The 23,612-nt window shown below is 58.7% G+C and overlaps 1 protein-coding gene, 1 long non-coding RNA gene and 1 pseudogene across 25 annotated transcripts in view; 2 read left to right on the top strand and 1 right to left on the bottom strand.

The window, feature by feature from the left end:
* Window positions 1–539: 539 nt before the first annotated feature.
* TEAD3 (TEA domain transcription factor 3) lies at window positions 540–13,069 on the bottom strand. Of its 3 annotated transcripts, none has more exons than XM_082412667.1 (13): window positions 12,936–13,069; window positions 10,822–10,886; window positions 6,781–6,843; window positions 6,512–6,574; window positions 5,684–5,695; window positions 4,651–4,788; window positions 4,493–4,542; window positions 3,845–3,906; window positions 3,071–3,204; window positions 2,748–2,921; window positions 2,422–2,562; window positions 2,199–2,351; window positions 540–2,000 (listed from the first exon to the last, which is right to left on the bottom strand). In XM_082412667.1, the coding sequence occupies exons 1-13, from the start codon at window positions 12,940–12,942 to the stop codon at window positions 1,887–1,889; spliced, it is 1,176 nt and encodes a 391-aa protein (XP_082268793.1). In that variant the 5' UTR covers window positions 12,943–13,069; the 3' UTR covers window positions 540–1,886. The 3 variants fall into 3 exon arrangements, with proteins under 3 accessions (XP_082268793.1, XP_082268794.1, XP_082268795.1); XM_082412668.1 differs by having other exon boundaries at window positions 3,071–3,174; XM_082412669.1 differs by lacking the exon at window positions 6,512–6,574.
* On the top strand, window positions 6,850–10,931 carry LOC309637687 (ATP synthase subunit f, mitochondrial pseudogene; annotated as a pseudogene). The gene has a single exon. The product of its transcript is annotated as an ATP synthase subunit f, mitochondrial pseudogene (transcript).
* Window positions 13,070–23,105: 10,036 nt separating the features above from the next.
* LOC309637690 overlaps window positions 23,106–23,612 on the top strand; it is a 192,617-nt gene continuing 192,110 nt past the window's right edge. For 3 of the 21 annotated variants that reach the window (XR_014250736.1, XR_014250737.1, XR_014250738.1), the window contains exon 1: window positions 23,284–23,442. This is a non-coding gene — a long non-coding RNA (uncharacterized lncRNA). Of the gene's footprint in view, window positions 23,443–23,612 lie in introns of all 21 variants that reach the window. The other 18 variants (XR_014250739.1, XR_014250740.1, XR_014250741.1 and 15 more) reach the window with 11 other exon arrangements.

Below are 23,612 nucleotides of genomic sequence, written 5' to 3'. Positions count from 1 at the left end.
CTCACCTCCTTGAGGCTCTTTCCTCATGTGTGGAGTGAGGATGGGGCAGTGAGAACCAGTAGTAGCCACTGTGGACTGTGGGGATTTAACAGGGGGCCCATCTCAGTATTGAAGTCACCTGGGGCAAGTCACTTCACTTAAAGAGACAAGGCAACATAAGGCTCAGGCCAGTGCTGGCCACACTTCAGTGCTCAACTCACGGCAGGAGGGGTGGGAGAAAGGTTGGAGTTGGCAAAGCTTTCACAAGACCCTTGAATCCTATTTTCTTTTTCTTTTTTTTGGCCGTGCTGCTCGGCTTACGGGATCTTAGTTCCCCGACCAGGGATCCAACCCGGGCCCTTGGCAGTGAAAGCGCGGAGTCCTAACCACTGGACCACCAGGGAATTCCCAAATCCTGTCTATTTTGAGTGTGGGTAGCGCTTGGGGCCCCCCAGCAGAGACGGGGTGGGGTGGGGTGACACACCAGGACCTGACCCACGAGGAGTGCCCACCCAAAGCTGTCCAAACCCAGAGGTCTGGCACACAACTGGTCACACGACTAACCCACAAACAAATAACTTTAATTTTTTTTTTTAAGCAGGAGCTGGGCCTTGAGGGCCCCTGCGCCAGCCTTGCGCCACATTTATGATATAACCCATCACAGCTGGATTTAAAAAATACACAACAAATATATAATATACATTATAAAACCTAGGTTGGGTTTGGAGGTGGCCTGAGCGATATGCAAACTGTGAGGACCTTCAGGAAGCTCAGGGGCGGCCGGGCGCGGGGAGGAAGGGGCACAGTACTTCATACGAAACTCATAAATACCCACAGGCAGCGGGAGGACGGGGCTGGGGGCGGAGGAGCCTGGGTGTTGACAAGGGGCTGCCCGGGAAGGGTTAACCTTCAGTCCCAGGACTGGGTGTGGGGAGCTGCTCCAGGCCAGAGAGACTGACGTGGGGAAGACAGAAGGGACAGGTGCCCCCCGAGGGTTCACCACCAGACGCAAGTCTTAGGCAAGAGAAAATGCCAAACTCTTCCGCTACCCCTTGTCCCTGGGCCAGTGGCCTGCCCAGGGGCTGGGACTCCGTCCTTCCACCTGACCCTCCAGCCTGCTTCGGGCCCGGGCCTGCCCCTGGAAGCCTTCGCCCATCGGGAGGCTGCTGGATAGCTCGGGACCAGACCCGGGTCAGGCAGCTCTGAGGGCCGCACAGGAGCCCCCCGTGCTCTGGAAGGAGGTGGTCTGTTCGGGCCCCCAATCCAGCCAGCTGGCCTCTCAGTGCAGACCTGCCCCCACTCCAGGGAGGTAGCATAAACCTGGGCTCTAGGAGACAGGCAGCGCCGGGCCGAGGACTCCAACTCCGCCCACCCCTCCCACAGGTCCCTCCACTGAGATACCGAGTCCCACGCTTGCCCTGCAGGGTCTGAGGATGGCACAAGGCACTTGGCGGCCTGCACGAGGCCTGGCACACAGCAGGCGCACAGAAAGTGTGGGCTCCTCTCTCTTCTTCTCAACTTGACCCCAACTCGACACTCCCCTTCTGGGGCCTCCGCACTCCGGTTCCCTTGGTCTCCATTCTGCCCTCACCCGCCCGTCACAGTCCCGAGGGGCCAGCGGCCACGCGTGCCTGAGCTCGAAGGTGTCCTCCCAGTCTTTCGAGGCTGGGCAGAGCTGGGTACGGTGGTCCGCGTCACCGCCGCTGAGCCCTCCTCTCTTCTCCCTCAGTTAAAGCGCAGAACAGTGGCAGGGAGTGTGTGTGCAGGGTAGATGGGGAGGCCTCCTGGGTCCTGGGCCTGAGGCCTGGCGGGTGGATGAGTCCTCAGTCCTGGACCCCTAGGGGTGCCAGGCAGGTGTGTGGAGAAGATGCTCGTCCTGGATTGTGGTGGTGGGGGCGGAGGGCACCCTAGTCTTTGACAAGTTTGTAGACGTGGTGCTGGGCCCCGTGCTCGCTGGTGGAGACTTCAAAGACGAAAGCAATGACGAGCAAGGTCTCCTGGGAGTCCCGGCTCGTGACCACCTGGGGGCCGGGTAGGAAGATGCGGGAGGTCAGGCGGCACAGGGCCATGGGGCGTGCGGGCTGAGCAGAGCCTTCTCCTTTCTGGGGCTCGGTCTCCTCCTCTGAGGAATGGGTCTGGCCACCCCTGCTTCGAGGCCCCTGTGCCTGGGGTGCTCCCATGACCCCCATGCCGCCCTCTCCCCCCCGCCACCTCCACACCTGCAGGATGGTGAAGTTCTCCAGGACGCTGTTCATCATATACTTTTCGGGCAGGTGCTTGAGCTTGTGGATGAAGTTGATCATGTACTCGCACATGGGCGAGCGGTGGATGCGGTACACGAAGCGCCCATTCTCCAGCCTGGCGTACTCGGTCTGCGGAAGCTGGGGTCAGGCGTCGCTCGGCTGGCCTGCCCCCCGCCCTGCCCCCCGGGCCCCCACTCACCTCCACCTTCTCCACCACCTGCTTGCCAAAGGAGCACACCTTGGTGGAGACGCTGATAGTCATGCTGTCGGCTGAGCTGTACTGGGAGCTGACCCCATAGAAAGCGCCCGGGCCCTCCTGGATGGTGCTGTTGAGGTCGGCCTGGAGGAGGGGGCGGGGCGGCCTAAGGTGCTGCGCGAGGCCCAGGGAGGCGTCCCGCCCTGGGGCTGGGGGCATAGCCCGCACAGTGCCCACAGGCCCGGGGAGAGGGGGTTGGTAGGGTAGGCCTGGGTGCACCGCACATCTGGGGGGACCCTTGGGAGCAGAGAGGGACCAGGGCAGCTCACCCAGAATTTGACGAGGAAGAAGGCGTTAGGGGGCCCCTTCTCATAGAGCTCCTTCAGGCCACCCTTCTTCTCGGGAAACTTGTCGTAGATCTGACGCACATCCACCGCCTCCAGGGGCGGGTCTGAGAAGGCGGGGTTCGTCTGGCCGATGTGCACAAACAGGTGTTTGCTGTACTGTGGGGAGGGCCCAGTACAGGGTCAGGAGAGCTCGAGAGTGTGCAGGCCCAGGGGGAGCGGGGGGCTGCAAGGGAACAGACCTGGCCTATGGCCTCCCAACCCCGTGACCCTGGACCGCACAGACCCTGCCCCACCCCCTACGTTACCGTGTCAGGGTCGCGCTGCACCTCCATGAAGGCGGAATATTCGAGGAGCCGCAGCCGGGAGGAGGCGATGGTGCGGTCCTGCCACACGGGCACAGAGGCAGCAGCTGAGGGGAGCGGGGCCAGGGGCTCATAACCTGGGAGGAGGAGACGGACCCTCGTCTGCACGGGCGGGTGTGCGGCTACACACAGAGCCGCCCCCCACCCCCGCACAGAGCCTGTGTGCGAGCTGGAGAATGGTGCCCCTTTTGGACGGGAACACGGCCTGGATTTTGACTCCCCTGCCAGGTGTCCTTGTGCAGTGCACAGCCTGCAGCACCGTGTATGGTGGCCCTAATAGTGTACATCAGTGGATTTTCCCTCATGTCACTATTAATGTGTGTCCAAACAGAAAATATAGACAAGTGAAAAACGTAAAAATAAAAATTACCCAGAATCTTAACGCCTAGCGAAAGTAAAACTCTGAAGATTTTGGTGTATTTCCCTTGAAGGAATTATATATACATACACATATCAATTTAACACCTTTAGTGGTGTGTACTTGTAGCAGAGTTCTGGAAGCAACACTGTGAAAGGTAAGGGGGCTATTCCTGGCCTGTCCCAATCCCCTACAGATGCCAGCCACTCCTCCCTCCCAGCCCGCGCGCGCACACACGCACTCACACACACGCGCACACGCACATGTGCACACACACGAGTCTGGCCCCAGCTCTTCTGAGCGGAGGTGCAGCTGCTGAGGGAGGGAGAGGTGGTGGCTACCTTGTGCAGGGAACTTACTGCTGAGCGTCGGTGGCAGGGGTGGCTGGACAGGGTAGGCTGGCTGTGCAAAGGGCTTGATGCTGCAGACAGGAGCATGGGCTGGTTAGAGGGTCACCCCCTTCCCCACCTTCCGCCTGGCCCAGTCACGTGGGTCTCATCTGGGACCCCACATAGGAAGCCACCAAGCCTTCCTGTGGAGGCCCAGAAATGCATGCTGACCAGCTAACTCACAAGCTTTTTGTTTTCTTCACGTTTTAACTTTATGAAGTCTGGCTGCATCTCACAACTGATGTGCACATTTAATGCAGCATTTCAAACCCACCCTGCAGAGCTGTTCATTAAACTGAGGGCGTGCCTTAGGAAGAAAGTCATCTAAGGGTTGAAGGAGCTAAGAATACTTGACTACCTGACTTGCTGAATGAAAGACTGACTCAGAGATTAACTGAGTGAAAAATAATTGTAAGATGGATGACAAGTGGTTGATGAATGAACAAACACATGAATGAACAGACAGATGCATTAGCTCTCTTAACTGGCACTCTCCAACCCTCTATTTTTGAACAAAGACTTTGCTCAGCTGCTGCTGGAACCCAGATGGGAGGGGAAGTCCAGCGTGGCTGCCAGGGGAAAGAAGAGGGTGTGGGAAGGAAGTGCCACCATACTCACTCCTGAGAGGGTCCAGGCTGCTGTCCCAGGAGAGGGGGGCTGCTCCAGAACTGCAGAGATGGGAAGAAGCCCAGGGCCTCTCAGTATCCAGGACCCCCACCCCGGCCCACCCTAAAGGCACTCCCTCACCCCAGTCCCACTTCCCAGGGCCCCTGTACCCGAGAGGAAGTGGAGAAGACGGCCTGGGGCAGAGGGGAGGGTGGGCTGAACTTGTTCTGTAGGACGCTGGCTGAGACAATCTGGGCAGAGGACATGGACGCCATGCTCTGGAGGGCTTTGTCCTTGGAGACCTGGTCCTGAGGAGGGGAGGAGCCTTGTGAGCCCCAGGCCAGGCCAGAGACAAGACAGGGGCTTGCCTCAGGGGCCTCCCCCCAGGCCGTCTCCTGTGTACATCACCCCTCTGATCACAATCCACAATAAGAAACTGTTTTACTCCATAACCCAGTATAAGCCAAAACAGTTCTCCTTATTTTGCTTATTTTGTGTGTCACGCACTCTCATATTTTCTATTGCATCAGTGGTTCTCAAAGTATGGTCCACGGACCAGCAGCACCAGCATCACCTGGAAGCTTGTTAGAAATCAAATTCTCAGGCCCTAGCCCAGACCTACTGAATCTGAAACTCTGAGGGTGAGGCCGAGAAATCTGGCTTCGTAAGCCCTCCAGGTGATTCTCATGCATGTGAAAGCTTGAGAACCACTATAATCCATTTCTTAAAAGATTTATTATTTATTTATTTTTGGCCGCGTCAGGTCTTTAGTTGAGGCACACAGGCTTCTCTCTAGTTGTGGCGTGCGGGTTTTCTCTTCTTTAGTTGTGGTGCATGGGCTCCAGAGCGTGTGCGCTCTGTAGTTGTGATGTGCGGGCTCCAGAGCGCGCGGGCTCTGTAATTTGTGGCACGCGGGCTCTCTAGTTGAGGCGTGCGAGCTCAGTAGTTGTGGCGCGTGGGCTTAGTTGCCCCGTGGCATGTGGGATCTTAGTTCCCTGACCATGGATCGAACCCATGTCCCCTGCATTGTAAGGCAAATTCTTTACCACTGGACCATGAGGGAAGTCCCTATAATGCATTTTTAAAAAAATTCTGTTTGCAAGCCTATTACATTGATTTCACAATCCATAATTTGAAAATCCTATATTAGGTGCTCTCCCCTCCATTGCCCCCCACCCCCTGGGGAGGGGCAGTGCTACTTACCAGGTTCATGGCCTGTGGAAGAGAAGGAGAATGGATTAGAAGAGACACAGAGGAGGGCCAGATGGGGTGGGGGGACATGTCATTTCACCATCCTCCTCTCAATGCCCACCTGGCTCTCAGTTCCTGAGGAGTGCAGGGAAGCTCAGAGGTAGCTGTGGACCCTCCCCCAGCCCCACTGCCACCTAGAGGGAGTGCGTGCCCTGGAAAGGGTAGGATGAGGGCGGAGGGGCTGGAGATCTAGATGGTGGACCAAGCTGGGGCCCCTTGGGTCTGTCCACGTGTACTGTGCTATAGGTGTGGGGACTGGGGCGGGAGGCCCAGTCTGCTGGGCAGTTGTGGGCAGGGAGAAGAAGATGCAGCCTACAGGGGCCTTGACCTGGGCCGGGGCCATGAACCCAAGGCTCTGAGATCCTCAGCCACAGAGCAGCCAGGATTGAGCGTCCAAGACAAGGAATGGCCATGCCCGCCAGTCCCCACCAGTGTCTCCTCCCTGCCCACCTGGAGTCCCCATGCAATTAGCAAGCAGCAGTTAGGAGGAAGGAGAAAAGGAAAATGGAGAAGAAGAGAGGTGGGCCTTAGTGGCCCCCAGGTGGTCTTCCTCTCCCTCGCTGTAGGGCTGACTGTCCCCTTGGGTTCCTGCTTACTCTCCAGGGGCTCTGGCCCTGTGTACTCTGAAGTGGCAAATGGGCTTCTTCTGCTGCTTGTCTTTCTGAGACCCCCCTGCTGCCCCCCATAGCTCCTCAGGGAGCTCCTCCCTGTCCCAGGCTGGGGTCAGAGAGCAGCATCAGGTCTGGGCAGGGCCAGGCCAAGTGGCAGGGGACCCCATACCTTCAGCTTGGACTGAATCTCCCGAGATTTCCGCCTGGCTAGAACCTGCAAGTGGCTAGAGACCTGTAGAGAGAGAGAGAGAGAGAGAGAAAGAGAAAAAGAACAGAAAGAACAGAGAGGCAAGAACAGAGTTTCAGCCAGAAAAGAGGCACAGTGGGGCCAGAGAGCCAGCCAAGGCAGAGGCCTGAGCTGTGCAGAGAAAGTGGTAGAGGCGCCGTGAGTGAGAGGCCGAGGAAGGGCTGGAGGCCCCAGTCAGGCGCCCAACGTACCTTGATGCCAACCTGGTACTCCCGCACCTTCTTCCGAGCTAGAACCTGTATATGGCTGGACACCTAGGGGCCGCCCCGCGCCCAGCCAGAGAGGAAAACACAGACAGTGAGGAGGCATAGCACAGGGTAGCCACGGGCAAGGAGCATCCCAGCCCTCATCTCTGGGACCAAATGTAAGAGGGGCAACCGTGGGGCCCCTGTGGGCAGACACACCTTGGCCCTGCCAATTCTGCTCTCTTTTGGCCCTGTCTTGATCAAGAGCCTACTGTGGCTTTCAGGACCACCATGTACAGTTGTACAGATTGTTCACTGCATAAGAGCACCTGGCCCAGTGAGGGCTAAAATCCAGCCCAAGCTCTGCTGGCCAAGCTATGTGCCCTGGTGCACGGCTGCATCTAAAGTGGAGGAAGAGAGACCCAGGAATCCAAGATGGCATCAGTCATACCACTGAAGGAAGAGAAGCTCCTGGATGTCAAAATAGGGGAGCTGCCAAGCTGGATACTGATGCAGGATCTCACCCCTAAAGGCATTGCTGGAGCATTTCAAAGAGGTTACTACCAGTATTACAATAAGTATGTCAGTGTAAAGAAAGGGAGCTTCGCTGGGCTTTCTATGGTGCTGGCAGCTTACATGCTTTTCAACTACCGCTGTTCTTACAAGGAGTTCAAACACAAGCGGCCACGCAAGTACCATTGAAGAGGTCCCAGTGTGAAGGGCACACTCTGCATTCAGTGTGAAGGGCACACTTTGCATTCCTGACCTTTGCCCAGCAGCCCTGAATCCTTTCATATCCTAATTGAGAATTAACACCCAATAAAAGATGACTGGTAAAAAACAGAGGAAGAGCATCTTTGTATTCTTCCAAAAAGGGGTGACTTTTTCTCACTGGTATCCTCAGAGGAGACACTTTTTTTTCTAATTGGCATCACAGAGGCTAGCCACGGCCATAATGCTCCTGTTGGCCACCAGATTATACATCAAGCCCAAAATCCTTTACAAAAGGTCTCCCCTGTACCACTGCCTAAGTCCTCCCGAGAAACCCACCAGCTTGCTGGCCTATGAACCCTGGCCTGGTCTGACTCCTGCTTTGTTCATGCAGCTTCCTCCCCCAGTACACATTCCTTCTCCTCGGACTAATACATGGCAGTGTACACTATCTCTATGTACACAGTATGTGCTTTTAACTGCATTTCTTCTCCAGCTCCTCCTCCCTGAAGCCTCCCTCTCCTGGCAAACCTGAGCTAGTCACGGTCTGGATGTGTGCGCCCTGGGCTTGCACAACAGACCTTGGCATTGTCAAGGATCTGGCCCACAGCCTCAGAGAACCTAAGTGTCTCTTAGGTGAAACAAGCACGAGGGAACAGGTGGATCCTCTAAGCTGCTTCACACTTTCATTATCAGCAATTGCTGTTGGCTTTCTTCGCAAGTTGTTTTTATCTCCATAAAGAAACAGTTTCTTTTCTTTTTAATCATGGACTAAAAGTTACTATGTACACGATGCTAGGCAGCCCCCTGCTACTTGGTTAGAACCTAGGCGGGTGCTTCTCATGCCATCTCATGGTGCCTAGGATTCAGACCTATGTCTGGCAAGATTCCCGATCACTTCACGTCATGACAATAACTGACGTTTACCGAGCACAGCTACTATTGTTCCCAGCACTTTACATGTACCAACTCCTCTGACCTTTACAGCAATGCTAAGAAGTCGGTACTAATATTATTCCCAGTTTACAGATGATGAAACCAAAGCACAGAGAGGTTAAGCAACTTATCCAAGGTCACACAGATGAACCCAGGTGGCCTGACTCCACAGCCCACTTGGCCACCACCAATATACCCTTAGCCCAGAAGACTGTCTCCAAATGGTCAACTCTGTGACAGCTGAAAGTCACATGGGACTTAATCTTAATGTAATATTTAGCTGTGTTTTCAATAGGGAGGCATTGTACTTGCTACTAACTGCTGTACGTAGCTGTAAAAAGAAAATGAAAACTGCATTTTTTTTCAACAGAGAGTAAAATGAAAACAACCAAAAAACCTTGCATGTCAGCGGGTTGCTCTTTGCGACACATAAAGACATGCCTTGTTCTCACAACCATAGGAAGGAACCCCCTTTAAGGAGATATTAGACATCAGAGTTCTACTACAGAATAAAGTTAGAGGAGTGCCACCCTTGCAAAATGACAAAGGCCAGAGGTTTTTAAAATCCTGAGCTTGCCGACAGCTCGTTTGTAAAATGTTAACGTACAGCCAAGCCTTCTCGGGATACCTGGCCAGGAGCAGGTATGATGCTAGACCCAGAATTAAGAGGCTCTGCTACCCTCCCTGGGCCTCGCTTAAAGATCCCTGGGCCCCTTCCAGCTCTGACAAACTGATTCCTACGAACATGTCTTTTGGGTGAAGCAGGACACGCTGGGACAGTGCCCTCCTCCTGTGCCTGGGATGGCTTTCTGTTTATAACTACAGTAATAATAATAGCAACAGCAGCGGCACATTCTTATACAAATACACTCTGTTCTACATATCGGCTATTGAATGGTTGAGGAACAGAGGCTGGAGATGAGGCATCCCCTCCCCGCAGGTATAGGAGCAAGGTATTTGAACCCGGGGGCTGATCAGCCAGTATTCCTCCTGTGGCCCCAGGCTCCAGGGAACTGGGCCCTTGTCTGTCCAGTTCCTCGCCGGATCCCTAGTGCCGAAAGCATAGTAGTAGCTCAATGATTTGCTAAGTGAATAAATGCCGTACAACATGAGCTGGCCCAGGGAGAGTGGTTAATAAAGGCCTGAACAATGAGGGAGCGTTTCTACTTCCGCACTGGGTGGGTGGACCCAGAACCTTCCTTTGAGACAGTGAGGATCTCGGGGGTGGGTGCAAGGCCCAAACCCCATCCAGAGAGGGAGGTTTGGGGGGCTGAGGGCCAGAGCTGGCCTCGGTTCTCCAGGTCCCTGCCTAGAGCCTGCCTCTCTCCCGCCACCCAGTCGTCTCCCAAATCACCAGTTTCTTCCGTCCCTACCACCACTAACCCTCACCATTGCCGCTGCCCAGGCCACCGCTGCTGACCTAGGTCCCTGCCTTGGCCTGGTCCTCTCTATCCACTGCCTCGGGTGTTCCGGAGACAAGATGCCTTGACAGCTGCCACGCGCCACTCCCTGATCTATTCCCTTCCATGGCCCCCAGCTGCCCCCAGGGAAACCTGTCCCTCCGGCCTCCAGCTCAATCTCTCACAGCCCTCAGCTTCTCCCACCCCTCCCTCCACACACCACACTGCTAACGGAAGGCTCTTTCCTGCCCAGTGGGTTGAATCCTGGATCCACCACCTACCCGCGGAGTGACCTTAGGAAGTTACTTAACTTCCCTGTGCCTCGGTTTTCTCACCTGTAAAATGGAGATAATTACTGTACCTACTTCATAAGGTTGCTATGAGGACTAAATAAATTAATACAAAGTCAGCTCTGAATGGGCTTACAATTACTATTTGTATAGTCAACTTCCTCAGCCTGGAAGAATCCTCTCCCTTTTTCCTGCCTGGCTAAATCCTCTTCCTTCTTAAAAATACATCTTGAGTGTCATCTCCTCCAGGAAGCCTTCCTAGCCCTCCCTCCTCCCTTCCTCTCCCTGGTCCGGGTTCAATGCTTGTCTGACAGTACATGCTCTGACCTCAGCCATGCTGCCCTGCTCTGCCCTCACCTGTCCAACTGTCTGTCTCCCTGACTGGTCAGTGAGCCACTCAGGGCAGTGACATGCAGCTGCCACAGTTGCCCACTGGGGCGTATCTGTGGTCGCTGGATGAAAGGTCTGGGAGGGGGGTCAGAAAGGACAGTGGGGACTTCCCTGGCGGTGCAGTGGTTAAGACTCCTCACTCCCAATGCAGGTGGCATGGGTTCGATCCCCGGTCGGGGAACTAGGGAAGTGCGCTGGGCGAGGGGGTGGCTCTGAGGAGGTGGGCAGGGCAATGGGATAGCTCGGCCTGGAAGGGGCTGACAGAGGCAGGGGAGAGAGTGTGTGTGGGCAGAGGGGCCGCAGCGTAAATCATCTTTTACCTGTTTTCTTGTCCGAGTCTTTCCCGTCCTCAATTTAATATACCGTGCGATCAACTCATTTCGGCCTAGATTGGGGTGACAGGAAAAAATGGGGAGTGGTCAAAGGGGACCCCTGGTGGCTGGAGACCCCCCCACCAGCTGGAAATACACCAGGCCCCTCCCGCACACGCTGCTCTTGTTTTCTCTCCCCACTCTCTTCGCTCCACCCCACCTAAGGGGCACAAGCGTGGTGGGTGAAGGATGGTGGGGAAGACCCAGAGCTCCCCCCACCGCCTCCAGGACCTGGGGGGGCTGCTGTTGGGGGAGGGGCAGCAGAGCAGGAGGTGGAACAATGTCAGGCAGCCTGACAGGTTTCCCTGCGAGACAGACAGGGGCAGGTGTGGCCGAAGGGCTGCAGGACAGCTGGGCCCCTCATCCCAGCCCCCGGCAGTGCTTCCTTCCTCTCCGTGCTGTCACCAGCTCCAAACCTCCGAGGGTAAGGGCTCGTGTGTGTGTGTGTGTGTGTGTGTGTGTGTGTGTGTGTGTGTGTGTGTGAGAGAGAGAGAGAGAGAGAGAGAGAGAGAGAGAGGGAGATGTCTGGGCACGCGTCCCTCTGTGCGTCTGTAAGAACTCTGGCCTGGGTTCCTGTCCTAGCTGTCCTTGCCACTGGGAGACCCTGGACAAGTCCCTGCCCTTCTCTGGTGAAACGGGCAGGAAGGACCAGATGGTCTCCAACACATCTCCTACACTGACAGCCTGGGTCAAGATGTGTCACTGAGCATGTCACCGTGTCCTTGAACCTGTCACCCCCATGTCACTGGTTACTAGTGTCTGTCCCTCCCAGTGCAGCCCGTCAGACTTGGGGTGGGGGCTCTGCTCAGCACCAGGGACCCTCTGGGGGCCCAGAGGCTGGCCGGCATCCAGGGGCCATGGCCCTGTAAAGGGGGGTGCTTGGGACGCACGGTGAAGCATGTGTCAGCATCCTCAGCGTGTATACTTCTTACCCCCAAATTCAGGCCCCCTGCCCCCCAACCCCATAGCCTCCCCAGAAGGACCGCATTCTCCAAATTCCTCTTCCATGACAGAACTGGCCCCACTGCTCCTCCCTTCCTGCCTGCCCCTCTCCACCCCACTCCCTCCGCCCTGTCTAAAAATACCCTGTGGGGCTGCCCCAGCCATCTGGGAGGGAGCAGTGGGGGCAGGCGGCCCCCGCCCTATGGAAGGCGGCCTGGAACATCTGCCTGCCCCGTGAGTGGGGCTCTGGGGCTGGGGGTGGGCGTGGCACGGCGGTGGGGCAGGGGACACGGGGCAGCCCAGCTGTCTCCCTCCTGCACCCGCCACTGTGCTGGACACTGGGAGTGGGCAGGCTGAGGGCCTGCCTCACCCAGCCATAGGCTGTCGGGGCGGGTTGGAGGGAGCTGGCAAGGAGTCAGGCCCCAAAGGGTTGAGTTATCCCAAAAATGCAGCCCTGGGAGAGCCCTCTCAGGGATGGACCAGGGTGGATGCTCCCTTCTGGAGGCGGGAGGTGGGCAAGGTGGCAAAGAGAGGGGCCAGGAGAGCAGCAGACTTGGGAGGGGGTGTGAGGAGTGAGGGAGTCCCCTTGTCTCTCCAGCGCCCTTCCCCACGCAAGCCCTGTCACAGTGTGGGCCTCCCACCACTCTGCAGGCCCCTCTCCACGACCCCCGTTCTCTGGAGGGAACTCGCCAGTGGGAAACACTGCTCTCTGCTGGGATCCCACCCCAGGTCTCACCCCTCTGGAAGAATCCTCCCACGTCCTCCCAGGAGAGGGACCCTCTCCTGGGCCCAGCCTGGAACACACCGGATTGACCCAGTTTCCCGGGCCCACTGAGTCACCCCGAAACCTCCAGGCTGGCCGGGGCGAGGAGAGGAGGGGCGGTCGGGGGTGGGGTGGCGTGTGGGCTGCGCTCTGGTGGAGGGGGCAAGCCTGGCCTGTTTATGAGGAGGATCCAGACACACAGGCTTGCACGCCCAGACCCGCCCGCCCTCAGGGCTGGCGGCCTCCAGGACTTCGCCAAACCGGTTGGGTGAGGGGGCAGAGAGCAGGGGGAGGGGTGAGGAGGGCTGGACCGCCTCCCCAAGTCCAGTCCAGGGTCCCTGTGCCTCCCCACACGCACCGTACATCTTGCCCTCATCCGACAGGATGATCTTGCGACGGCCGCAGGGTGGGTAGATGGCCAGGGCCTCCTGGAAGCTCTGCTCGATGTCCGGGCTCCACACACCCTCCGCATCGTTGTCCAGCCCCTTGTCCAGGCCCTCGGGCCCATCCTCCCGGGCCTCCCCGGGGCTGCTGCTGGCATTCCAGCTGTTGGACGCTATTGTGCTGGTTGCTCTGGGCTCTGGGCTCTGGGCCTGAGCCCACTGGGCAGCCTGAGCCTGGGGGGCAGACGCAGAGGGGTTAGGGCAGGGTCCTCCCAGACCACAGAGGGGTTAGGGCAGGGTCCTCCCAGACCACAGCAATCTCCACCCCCGGGGCAGGTACTCCAGGGTGGGGTGGAGGCGACCAGAGGTTATATTTAGTCAGTGCTGTGTGACCTTGGATGAGTTACTTCACCTCTCTGAGCCTCAGTCCTGTAAAACGAAGGAAAGGTCTCCTTTGAGGTTGTGAGGGTTAAAATGAAATGAGATCAGACAAAGTGCCAACCACGATGCCTGGTGGTGATCAATAGCAACAATAACAATGCCTTATACCTACACAGTACTTTTGTGGGGAAAAAGTACTTTCATATTCATTCAATCCTCAAAACTAAGGCAGGGAGGGCAAGGAGTGATGCCCATTATTCAGATGAGGAAAACAGGCTCACAGGGCCATGCAGCTGCCAAAGGCACCATGATGGGCGGAGAGGAGGACCACGAGGGGCAGGGCCCAGTGCTTCTGCGGCTCTCAGAGGGGCTCCTTGGCTCTCGCTCTGCCATCTCTTCCTCCTTGTCATCAGGATCCCCAACCAGGGACCCCACCCCCACCCCTCATTCTCCCCCCAGCATCAGTGCAATCCTGCCAAGGACCCGCTGTGGCCTGAGGAGGGTCCCAGACCCAGGAAGGGTACAGTTTTGCCTTCCTCAAAAGATAACTCGTGAGAACCCTGCCAAGGAACCTAAACTCAGGGCAGGAACTGCCCCAGGAATCATGAGACGGGAGCGACACTGGCTGGTAAGGGAGCAGCTGAGAAGGTGCCTGGCCGACAGCCTTGCTCAACCCCACCCACTCCTCCATCCCACTTCCTGTTCCTGCACCTCCCGGCCCCACAGCAGCCCATAAACCACCCACACACTGGCCCCTGCCCTGGCCCACATCGTGGATGGGCCAGGGCTCTGTAAACTCTGAGTTCCCTGCACAGGCCAGGCTGGGTTATTAAAGTAGATCACACCCAGACAGTCCCCCAACACACACAGCCCTAAGGCTCACCCCCCCGGCCCCCTTCAGCCTCAGAACCACATGTCCAATGTGTATCAGGGTCCTGGGAGCCCCAGAGCCCCAGATGGCTAGACCCCAGGACTTTGCTCAGGGCTGTAGGGAAAGGGGGGAGCAGGGTGGAGAGTGGGAGACCCCATCAGAAGCTGGGGAAGAGACTTCTTTCCCCTCAAGCAAGAATCCAGGTCTTGCCAAATGGGTGGGGATTTTCCCTGTGGGGGCCACCTCTTCGCTTTGGAAGGCTTGAAGGTAGTTGCTAGTGGCATGGGATGGGGAGGGCCTGGGGGCCTGAATGTCAGATGGATATAGAGTTTACATTTAACTTTACTACGAATGACAGCACCTGCATATGGCAGGCACTAGTCTGGGACTTTACACACATTGACTCATTTAATCCTCACAATCACCTATGAGGTAGATACTATTATTACTTATACTTTACAGATGAGGAAACCAAAGAACAGAGAGGTTAAGCAATTTGCCCAAGGACACACAGCTAGTAAGTGCTAAAGCTGGGTTCTGAACACAGGCAATCTAGCTTCAGTCTCTTAACCAAGGTAAGAAGCCCCACCATCTGCAGAGGGAAAGGAGGCCCAGCTGTCATGGCAACCACCTGAGAATGCCCAGTGGGGTCCAGACCACAGGGTCCCCCTCAGCACAGGTGGCTGGAGCAACTTCAAGGACCCCCAGACCACTGTAACCCTTCCTTGTGAGGCCTCCAAGACCACCACACCAGCGGGCAGCCAGAGAGAGAGGAAGCCATGCTCCTGACGGGTCAGAGGGGCCACACCCCTCTACTCACCCCGGCAAGCTGTATCCTCATCCCCATACCCTCCTCAACCCCTTGAGGGCAAGTTCTTGTAATAAGAGTCGGGGGGAGGGGTGGGATGCCGGGGGACACAGCGGCGCCTATACTGAGCTAGCTGGGAGGCAAGCCACCGCCCCACCCCCATGCCCCAAGTCTGACAGTGCCACAGGCGGGCGTTAGAGGGGAGGCAGGAGAGGGACTACAATGAGCTAAGACCCCTCCCAACAGAGTCCTCAACCGATTTCCCCCCAAATCTTTTCCTGAGGCCTCCCTCACAGCAGCAGGGGCCCGGCGCATGGGGGGCCCTGGCAGCCCCAGACTTTTCAAAGCAACTTTCTTGCCTCCCCCAAGTCTGTGCCCGCCTCCCCTCATCCAGGGAGTGGCCCCCCCTTCTCGGGGTGATGTCAGCCCCGCCCCGCCCCCCGCAGGAGCACTGTGGCCAAATATGGCGAACACAGCAGTGCTTGGGAGCTGGGACAGACTGGGGGGGCGGGGCGGCGGCCCCTGGCTGGGACTGCTGGCAGCTGGTGAGGGGGAGGGGAGCCCAGGGGGCGGCCACAAGGACAAGTCAAGGAGAGAAGCAGGACCACCATCCCTTCCGCTGGCTCACAGGCACATGCAAGACTCACTTTCCAGGACCACCCCTGTGGGGAGAGGCACCCACACAGGGGCCCGCAGGTGACCCCCACCCCACACAGCCATGCACGGGAGCACGTGTGTGCAGTACGCTGGGTGGGTGCGCAAGCGGACACCCCAATAAGAATATTTGTACCCCCAGACCGAGGCACACCCGTGGGCAATGGCAGGCGGGCAGCTGAGCCCCGCTGGGGGCTGAACTGGGGTCTCTGTCCTACCACATCACTCAGCAGCAGGTCAGTGCAAGGAGTCTGCACTGGCTGCTCTGGCCTTCCCAGAGTTACTGCTGTGGGATGAGGACAGAGATGAGAGTGGGCCACCCTCCTCTCCTTAGACCCCAAACCACTGGGACTCAGGCGGGGGGCAGGGAGGAGGCTATGGGTTCCTCAGCCAGCTGCAGGGCTGGACTGAGGCCAATGCGGGACTCAGGCGTGGTGGAGGGGGCTGCCTGGGGTCAGAGGGCAGGCCCCAGGGGAAGGCAGCCCCAGCCCAGCGTCGGGTCTTATCTGCCCTTTACAGAGAGGGGTTGACAGGGGTGGCAGCCCCCCATCTGCTCGTTGACGCTGGCCCAGGTGTCTAGAACCTCTGCGTTGCTGGGCTGCACCACCAGTAGGGATGGGAGAAGGGGGAGAAAGACCCAAGTGAGGGGCAAAGAGGGTGGAGCTTGGGATAGACAGGAGGGGAAGGGGGACACAGTGTGGGCGAGTCTGGGGGTGGGTGAAGAGAGCAGGAGACAGACAGACAAGAAAACAGACAAAAGAGACAGGACAGTCACAGAGTGAGAGACAAAAACAGAGACCCAGAGAGGGGATCTTGGAGTGAGACCCAGAGGGAGAGACAGAGACAGAGATCCAGAGAGAGACAGACATACGGAACAGGTAGAGTGCTGGAGAGAGTGAGATCCACAGACATTGGGGGGAGTGGGGAGAGAGTGAGGGAGAGAGTGACTATAACCAACAGAGACAGAAAGACAGAGACCAAGATGGAGGAGATGGAGACACACAAATGAAGGGGGTAAATCACTAAACTCAGATACAGTCAGGCAGTGAGGGAGGGGAAAACCAGATGGTGGTGAGAGAGAAAAAGAAAGAGAGAGAGAGAGAGAGAGGGAGCCACGGACAGAAAGACCCAGAGGCTGGGGCAGACCTAGGGGGAAGGAGTGACCAGGGGAGCCACTGCTGGGGGCTGAGGGCTGGGGTCAACCACAACAGGGCCGCATCCAGGACATCCCCACTCCCGGCCCATCTGCTCTCCAGCCCTCCTCTCGGACGACCTCCCATCTCCCTGGTATTGCACAGCCCAAGGACCTCCTGTGTTCTCACTCTAACTTTACCCTCAATCTGACCAGCACACACCCGCTTCCCCTCTCCCAGGGCCTTCTGAGGTCAGAAGGTGCCTCTGGGTGGTGGCCGGGTAGGAGATAGGAGGCTGGGTGAGCAGGCTTCAGGGCCCTGAGGGAGATAAGGGGCACCTTGCTGCCCACTCCCCACCCTGGGGCCAGACCTGCTGGAATAACTGGCTGGACAGCTCCAGGGGCGGAGGCCAGTGCAGGGGCTGCTGCAGAGGCCCTAGGCCCTCACCCCCAGGGCCCCGCAGCCTCCAGACCACCCAGCCCTCTACCGCCTTTCAAGCAGGGGGAGGGACGGGCTTGAAACCTGGGCTCCACCCGAGCTTCTGCCTGGTGGGGGATGCAGAAAAGGCAAGTCCAGGCAGGTGTCTGCATCCCGCACCCCTCCCCCGGCACCAGCCCCGCAGAGAGGTCGGACTGAGCCCGGTGACTGTGCTGGGTCTAGCGGGCAGCAGCTGTCCACTCTTGCAGGACTTCAGCCCTCAAAGTGCTCTCACTTTGAGTGAGAACATCACTCGAAGTGTGGGAAGATTAGTGAAATCAGCAGTTTCATCCTGAATGCCCTGCCCCCAAACCTGGGCTGGGCTGACCAGCCAGGGGGGCGAGGATGGGGCAGGCGTAGATGAGGGCTAAGGGAGCCTCCCCGCCCCCTCTGCTTTTCCCTCCTTCCTCCCCACCCACCCCCACAGCGGGCCAGCTGTTCTCCAGCTGCCAGAGGCTCCCACCCTAGAACTGGCCGTGCTCTGGTTGGGATGGGAGGGCAGGGCAGGCGGGATGGGGATGGTGTCTGCCTCCCCCACCTGCAGGCCAAGGACCCCTGAGGGACCCTGCCAAGTGACCACACCCTGCCAGGCTGGAGATGGAGTACCCTCCTCCCTGGAGCAGGGTCGAGATTTTTACAGGAGGAAGCAATTTGCAGAGCCCACTAGGGGGGAGGTGAAGGGGGGCTCCCCACCCCTCCCCAGCTTATTAATGTGCTTCCAATTTGGGAATCCAGTCTCTGCACCCACCCACCCCCTCTCCTAGGGCGCGGGCTCCTCGGGGAGCAGATGGGGCAGGGTAGCCCCCCAGGCTTCCCTCTCCAAGGCTCATCCTCACTGTCACCCCTGCTTCCAGCAGTGTAGGAGGGAGGGAGGGAGGGAGGGAAGAGACTCAGAGCCCTCAAACCTCCTGCAGGGAGAAGGGGCCCACTTCCCACACCTCCCTTCACCCCCACTCTGAGACTGTCCTGTCTCCTCATCTCATCCCACTCCAGGAAGGCCAGGGATCCAAGCTGGAGGGGGCGGGGATGCAGCCAAGGGGTGGAACTGGGTTTCACAGTTCTCAGTGAACATGTCAGAGGGCCCCTTGGACTCTGGATCACCCACTGAGCTGCCACTGGTCCCTCAGTCAGTTGCCCCCTCAGGAAGGTCACAATGTCAATGTCGTCTATAAACACACAGGCTTTCCGTGGGCGCCTCCTCTCTATCAAACGCACACACTCCTTTTCACAGCCACTGTCCTGCACATTCACTGTTACCTGCATCTCCCTTATTTCTTTTTCTTAACTTTTTTTATTGTGATAAAATATACGTAATCAAAAATGTACCATTTTAATCGTTTTTAAGTGCACACTTCAGCGGCACTAAGTACATTCTCTCTTTGTTTTTTTTTTTTCCTTGTATTTTTTTTGGCCATGCTGACGGCACGTGGGATCTTAGTTCCCCGACCAGGGATCGAACCCGTGCCCCCTGCACTGGAAGTGCGGAGTCTTAACTGCTGGACCACCAGGGAAGTCCCATTCTTTCTTTGTTTTCAACAGTTTTCTTTCTGTGGTCCTCCACGTAGACACCACATGCATTGGGGTGACAGTCCCCCAAATTCATCATACATGGCAAACCACACCATATATGCCACAGTCCTGAAGGATGTCACCTCCACTGCCCCACAGTCGCAAACCATCTCAGATGTGACCACCCACAGAGTCGGTCTCAGTCACACCCCACAAATAGCACTGTCCCTCCATGTGCGGAGTTTCTTTCTCGTGCTCAGTCTCACCCACACGCCTGATTTCACACTCAGCTGTTGCCACAGCTTCTCAGCACACGCCTGCTGCACTGGATATAGTCCACCGTGTCACAACGGTTTCCCCCTTACACACACATGTACACCATGTTGTGACAACTTTTCTCATACGTGGTGTCATACATAGTCACACACAGACCATCAGTTTCTACAAACCCAAGGTCACCTCATTTGCTGTTCACACTGCGCCATACATAGGCATGCCACAGCAACATACGTCACACAGAGTGTCATTCATTCTGCTTCTGACACACACGGCATCACACAATCTCAATGTCCCTCACACACCTGGAGCATCAGAATCCCATCCAGACACGAGTGTGAGCTCACACTGCTGGTCAAGCAGACGGTGTCTTTCATAAACATACCCCATGTGATGGCCCCTCACACACACAGGTCCCCCATACAGCCTCACACACACACACATACACACACACACACACACACACACACGCAGCGTCAGTCACACACTAAGAACATCATTCATAGTTTCCCTCATGTACCTGCAGTGTCAGTCACACACTGAGAATATCATAGCTTCTCTCACACGTGAATGTTACAAAGTCACAATGTCGCATACAGTTGCTCTCACATGCAGTCACACACACAAACTGGTTTTACCCAGTTCCCCCCACCTGCATCCACCCCCCAAGCGTCACCCACACAGAGTGTCCCACTCGGCTTCTCTCTCTCTCACACACATCCAGCGGCATACACAGTGGCACTCTCGTTTCCCTCTATCACTTCCTGTCCTGTCGGGCCTGGCAGGGAGTACAGGAAGCAATCAGCACTCTAGGAAACCTCAGGGGCCGAGGCTTTGGGGATTCGCAGAGCAACAGAATTCTCTGGCTCCTGCCCCCAGTCCCCTGTGGGACCCTGAGCGGACAGGCAGAGCCCTCTCCCCTCCACAGTCCTCCCTGGAGGGGCAGGGCCTCTCCTGCAGACCACCCTAGGCTGGCACACCAGGGGGGAGGGGAGGGCAGGGCGAGGCCACGGGGACAGGGCCGAGTGTGACCTGCTGGCCTCCACCCCAGCTCTGAGCAGAGAAGCTCCTGCCATGGCCCCAGGGTGGCCCCAGAGGGCCATGGAGACCTGGACCCTCAAGGCCACCCCTCGGGCCCCACAGCTCCTGCAGCGCCCACGTGGGAAGCAGAGACTACGACCTCCTGGCCACCTCCACAGAAAGCTGCAGCATTGGGAGCCCTCTTGGCTCCCTGGCTCCCTGGGGCCTGGCACCACCAGCTCCCTCCCCCACTGTCCTCCCTGTCAGCCGGCCCCTAGGCTCCTCTCCCTTCCTGAGTGAGGAGGTGGACAGGACTGGGAGCTTTCACTCCCTTCCAACTTCCACCCTGAGCCCCTAGAGGCATCCGGGAGAGGGGTCGGCCATCCAGGCGGCCTCTGAACACCATTTACCCTGCCCAGCCTTGCCAGACCCCACTGCCACCTCCCAGGGCAGTTCCCCGGACTCCACCGGCCTCCCTGTCCCCTGATACCTGCTGCCTGTAACCTTTGCAGCCACTCTCACCTGGCTTAGCTGCCCTCAGTCACCCCCTGGTTAGCCCTCGCCTTCTTCTTAGACCACTGGGTCACCTACTCACCTCTCCAGGCCCCACCAGGTTCAGGTTCCATGATGGGAAGAGAGGGAAGGCCGATTGATTAGGAGACAGAGACTCCGAGGGAAGCTCAGAGAAAAGGGACCTGAGAAGTCATGGATTCCAAACAGGGAAACTGAGGCCCACCAGGATGACACAACTGGTTAAAGGCCCAGCTGGGGCCACATCTCTTAATTTCTTGACCTCCTCTGTTTGAGAGGTCTCCTTTTTGTTTTAATATTTACCCAACTGTCAGAATGTACCAAGGTCTGCAAACCTGAGGGTGAGGGTGGGAGCAGGGCCCAGGACACACACACACACACACACACACAGCTCTGTCCTGCCAATCACCGACCATCCTACTCAGCCATTCCCTTGCCCAAATGCGCTAATTAGCATTAATTATTGTTCCCTCCCTGGGGGGATGGTGGTGGGGGAAGGCCCACAAGGTTGAGACTCCCATTGGATCCCAGCCTCTCTCTGAGGAGGGGGCATCCAGGGCCCCTGAAGTCACTGTCACCATATAGCCTAGTCCTAGAAAATACATCTGTTTATCTCCTAGGGATCCAGAAAGACCACAGAACCACGTCCTGTGGTGGCACCGCTGGGGGGAGGTCTTGGAAAAGGAGCTACAAGAATCTGGAAGGGAGGAATACCTAATTCCCCCAAATCTCTAACTTCTGGCAACTTTAGATTTCCCTCCTTGCCTCAGGCTGCCCCCAGCATTCTGGCCAAGGAGGCGCCCTGGCCCCCAGCACTGGGGTGGAACATTTGGACACAGAATCAGCTGCAGGAGGCCGGATATACAGAGGCGCCGTGGGCTCGCACCAGCCCCTCTGAACTGTGTCCAGCCCCCATCCCCACCCCCTGCTCTCCTGGGCTACAAGTCCAGGCCTGACCTGGTTCTGCCTCTACCTGGAGCGAGTAAAGACACAGAAGGAGGTGCCCCCTGAGAAGCCCTACCCCAGCGCCTCATTCCCCCTTGTTCAGAAAGAATCTCTCAGCCCTGGATCAGGGCCCCTCTCCTGGAAAGGTGACACAGTGGGGTCTCCATGACACTGCCGTGCGGCCTGGCTAAGCTGGAAACCAGACGCAGACAGGCACTCCCGGCCTTCCCTCCCCAGGCAGGAGTAAAGGGCACGACAGACAATGGTGGGGGTAGTGTTGGGGGGTTAGGGTTAGAGGAGACAAGCGGTCTTCAAACCCTCTGAAGTCTAAACTAGGGCTCTGAGGAAGCGTGGCGAAGAGAAGGCCCCAAATCCAGCCCCCTTTAGAGCCAGGCTCACAGAGCTCAGGGCTGGAACTCCGAAAACTCCACCCCGACGCAGGCGGCAGAACTGGAGGGAACTTAAGCCCCTGCCCCTCAGGGGGCACACGCCCAGGGCGCGCAGCTTTGCTGCCAGACACCCTCCACGACCCGGCGCGGCTGCGGGCACCGCGCGCAGGAGCCGGCCTAGGCGCCGGGAGGCCGGGCCCGAGGCCTGCGTGGAGCTGGGGCCCAGCGGGCTCCGAGAGAGCGCGAGCTGGGAGTCCAAAGGGCGGCGGGGCCCGGGACTGGGAGCTCCCCGGTGGCAGGCCCCCCAGACCGTGCGGGCCCCCAGACCCCGACCTCGACACCCCAAAGGCGGACGTTGGGCCAGGCGATGGCACCGGGGCCAAGCTCCCGGCTCCCCGACCTCCCCCGAACAACTCGTCCGGGTCGCGGGGGGGTTGGGGGGGGATGGGGGTGGGGTGGGAGAGGTGGGCGGGGCTTCCCGGAGGGCTTCCCCCCCTTTCCTCTAAACTTCCCGGCACCCAGATCCGGGGCTCCGGCTCAGGCTGGACAATAGCTCTGGGAACCAGCCCCCCTCGAGTGCCCCCCCAACCCAGAACCAACCAACCAAACCACCTCTCCCAGCAGGGCCTCCTCCCGGCGTCCGCCCGGCTTACCTGGTCCGATCTCGCGGGGGCGCTCCGGCCGGGCGGCTCCGCCGGGCCCGAGGGAACGAAGAGGGGGGCCGGGGAAGGGGGGTCGTGGGGAGGGGGCTGACCGGAATGTGCGGAATGAGCCGGGCTGGAGCGGGAGGCGCCGGGCGCGGAGGAGGGAGCGAGCGGGACGGAAAGTTTGTGTTGAGGAGCCGGGACTGGGGGTGGGGGCTGCGGGGAAGGAGGGGGCGGGGCGCGCAGGGGGGCGGGCACCGGCCTGGAGGGGCGGGGCCGCGCGAGGCCGCCCCCGACCGCGCTTGGGCTACCCACCCTGACGCTTCGGGACCCCAGGCGGCCCCCGGCCTCTCCGCTCCCGGCGCCCCGTTCCTCGCCCGCCGGAGCGGCGCTCTCAACCTCCTTTGCCCTACCCTACCTCCCCAGTCCCCCGCCGGAATTTGGGGCTCCGGCCTGGGCGGGGCCGAGGGCGGAGCTCCCACCTCGGGGGCTGGACTCCCGTCGGTGCAGGGGCCCGGGTGCCGCGTCACTAGGAGCCCGGCGGAGCCGGGGCGCACGGTCTTCGGGTCTCCCTACCCCCTACCCGAGTCCCGAGCGGCCGAGGCGGAGCGCCCTCTCCCGACCGAGGGCCCGCCCCCTTACTCCTCGGGCCCCAGACCCGGCCCCGCCCTGGAGGCTGCGCCCGCCCTGCCCGAACCCGGTTTGTCTGGTTCTCCCCGAGAGGCTTGTTTCTCGAATTTCTCCCTTTCCCCCTCTTCCCGGACCTCCGGGGCCCTCCCTCTCGGCCCGGCTCCCCGGGGCCCCCGCGGGGGGCGTCTCGACACCGCGAGCCAGCCGAGTTTCGGTAGGACCCACGATGGGCGCGTGGGAGGGGACGCGGGAGCGCCCGGGGCCTGAGCGGGGTGGGGGGTGGGGAAGGGAGGCCTCCAGCCCGCCCTCCGGACCTCTCCCGCGCTCCGGACCCCTCCCGCCGCCTCTTTCTCCGCACGCGCTGAAGAACCACTGCTCCTCTTG

This window comes from Balaenoptera physalus (genome assembly GCF_965194825.1).
Source record: "Balaenoptera physalus genome assembly, chromosome: 11".
In the NCBI taxonomy this organism is placed as follows: domain Eukaryota; kingdom Metazoa; phylum Chordata; class Mammalia; order Artiodactyla; family Balaenopteridae; genus Balaenoptera; species Balaenoptera physalus.
This window is presented reverse-complemented; position numbering and strand designations above follow the sequence as displayed.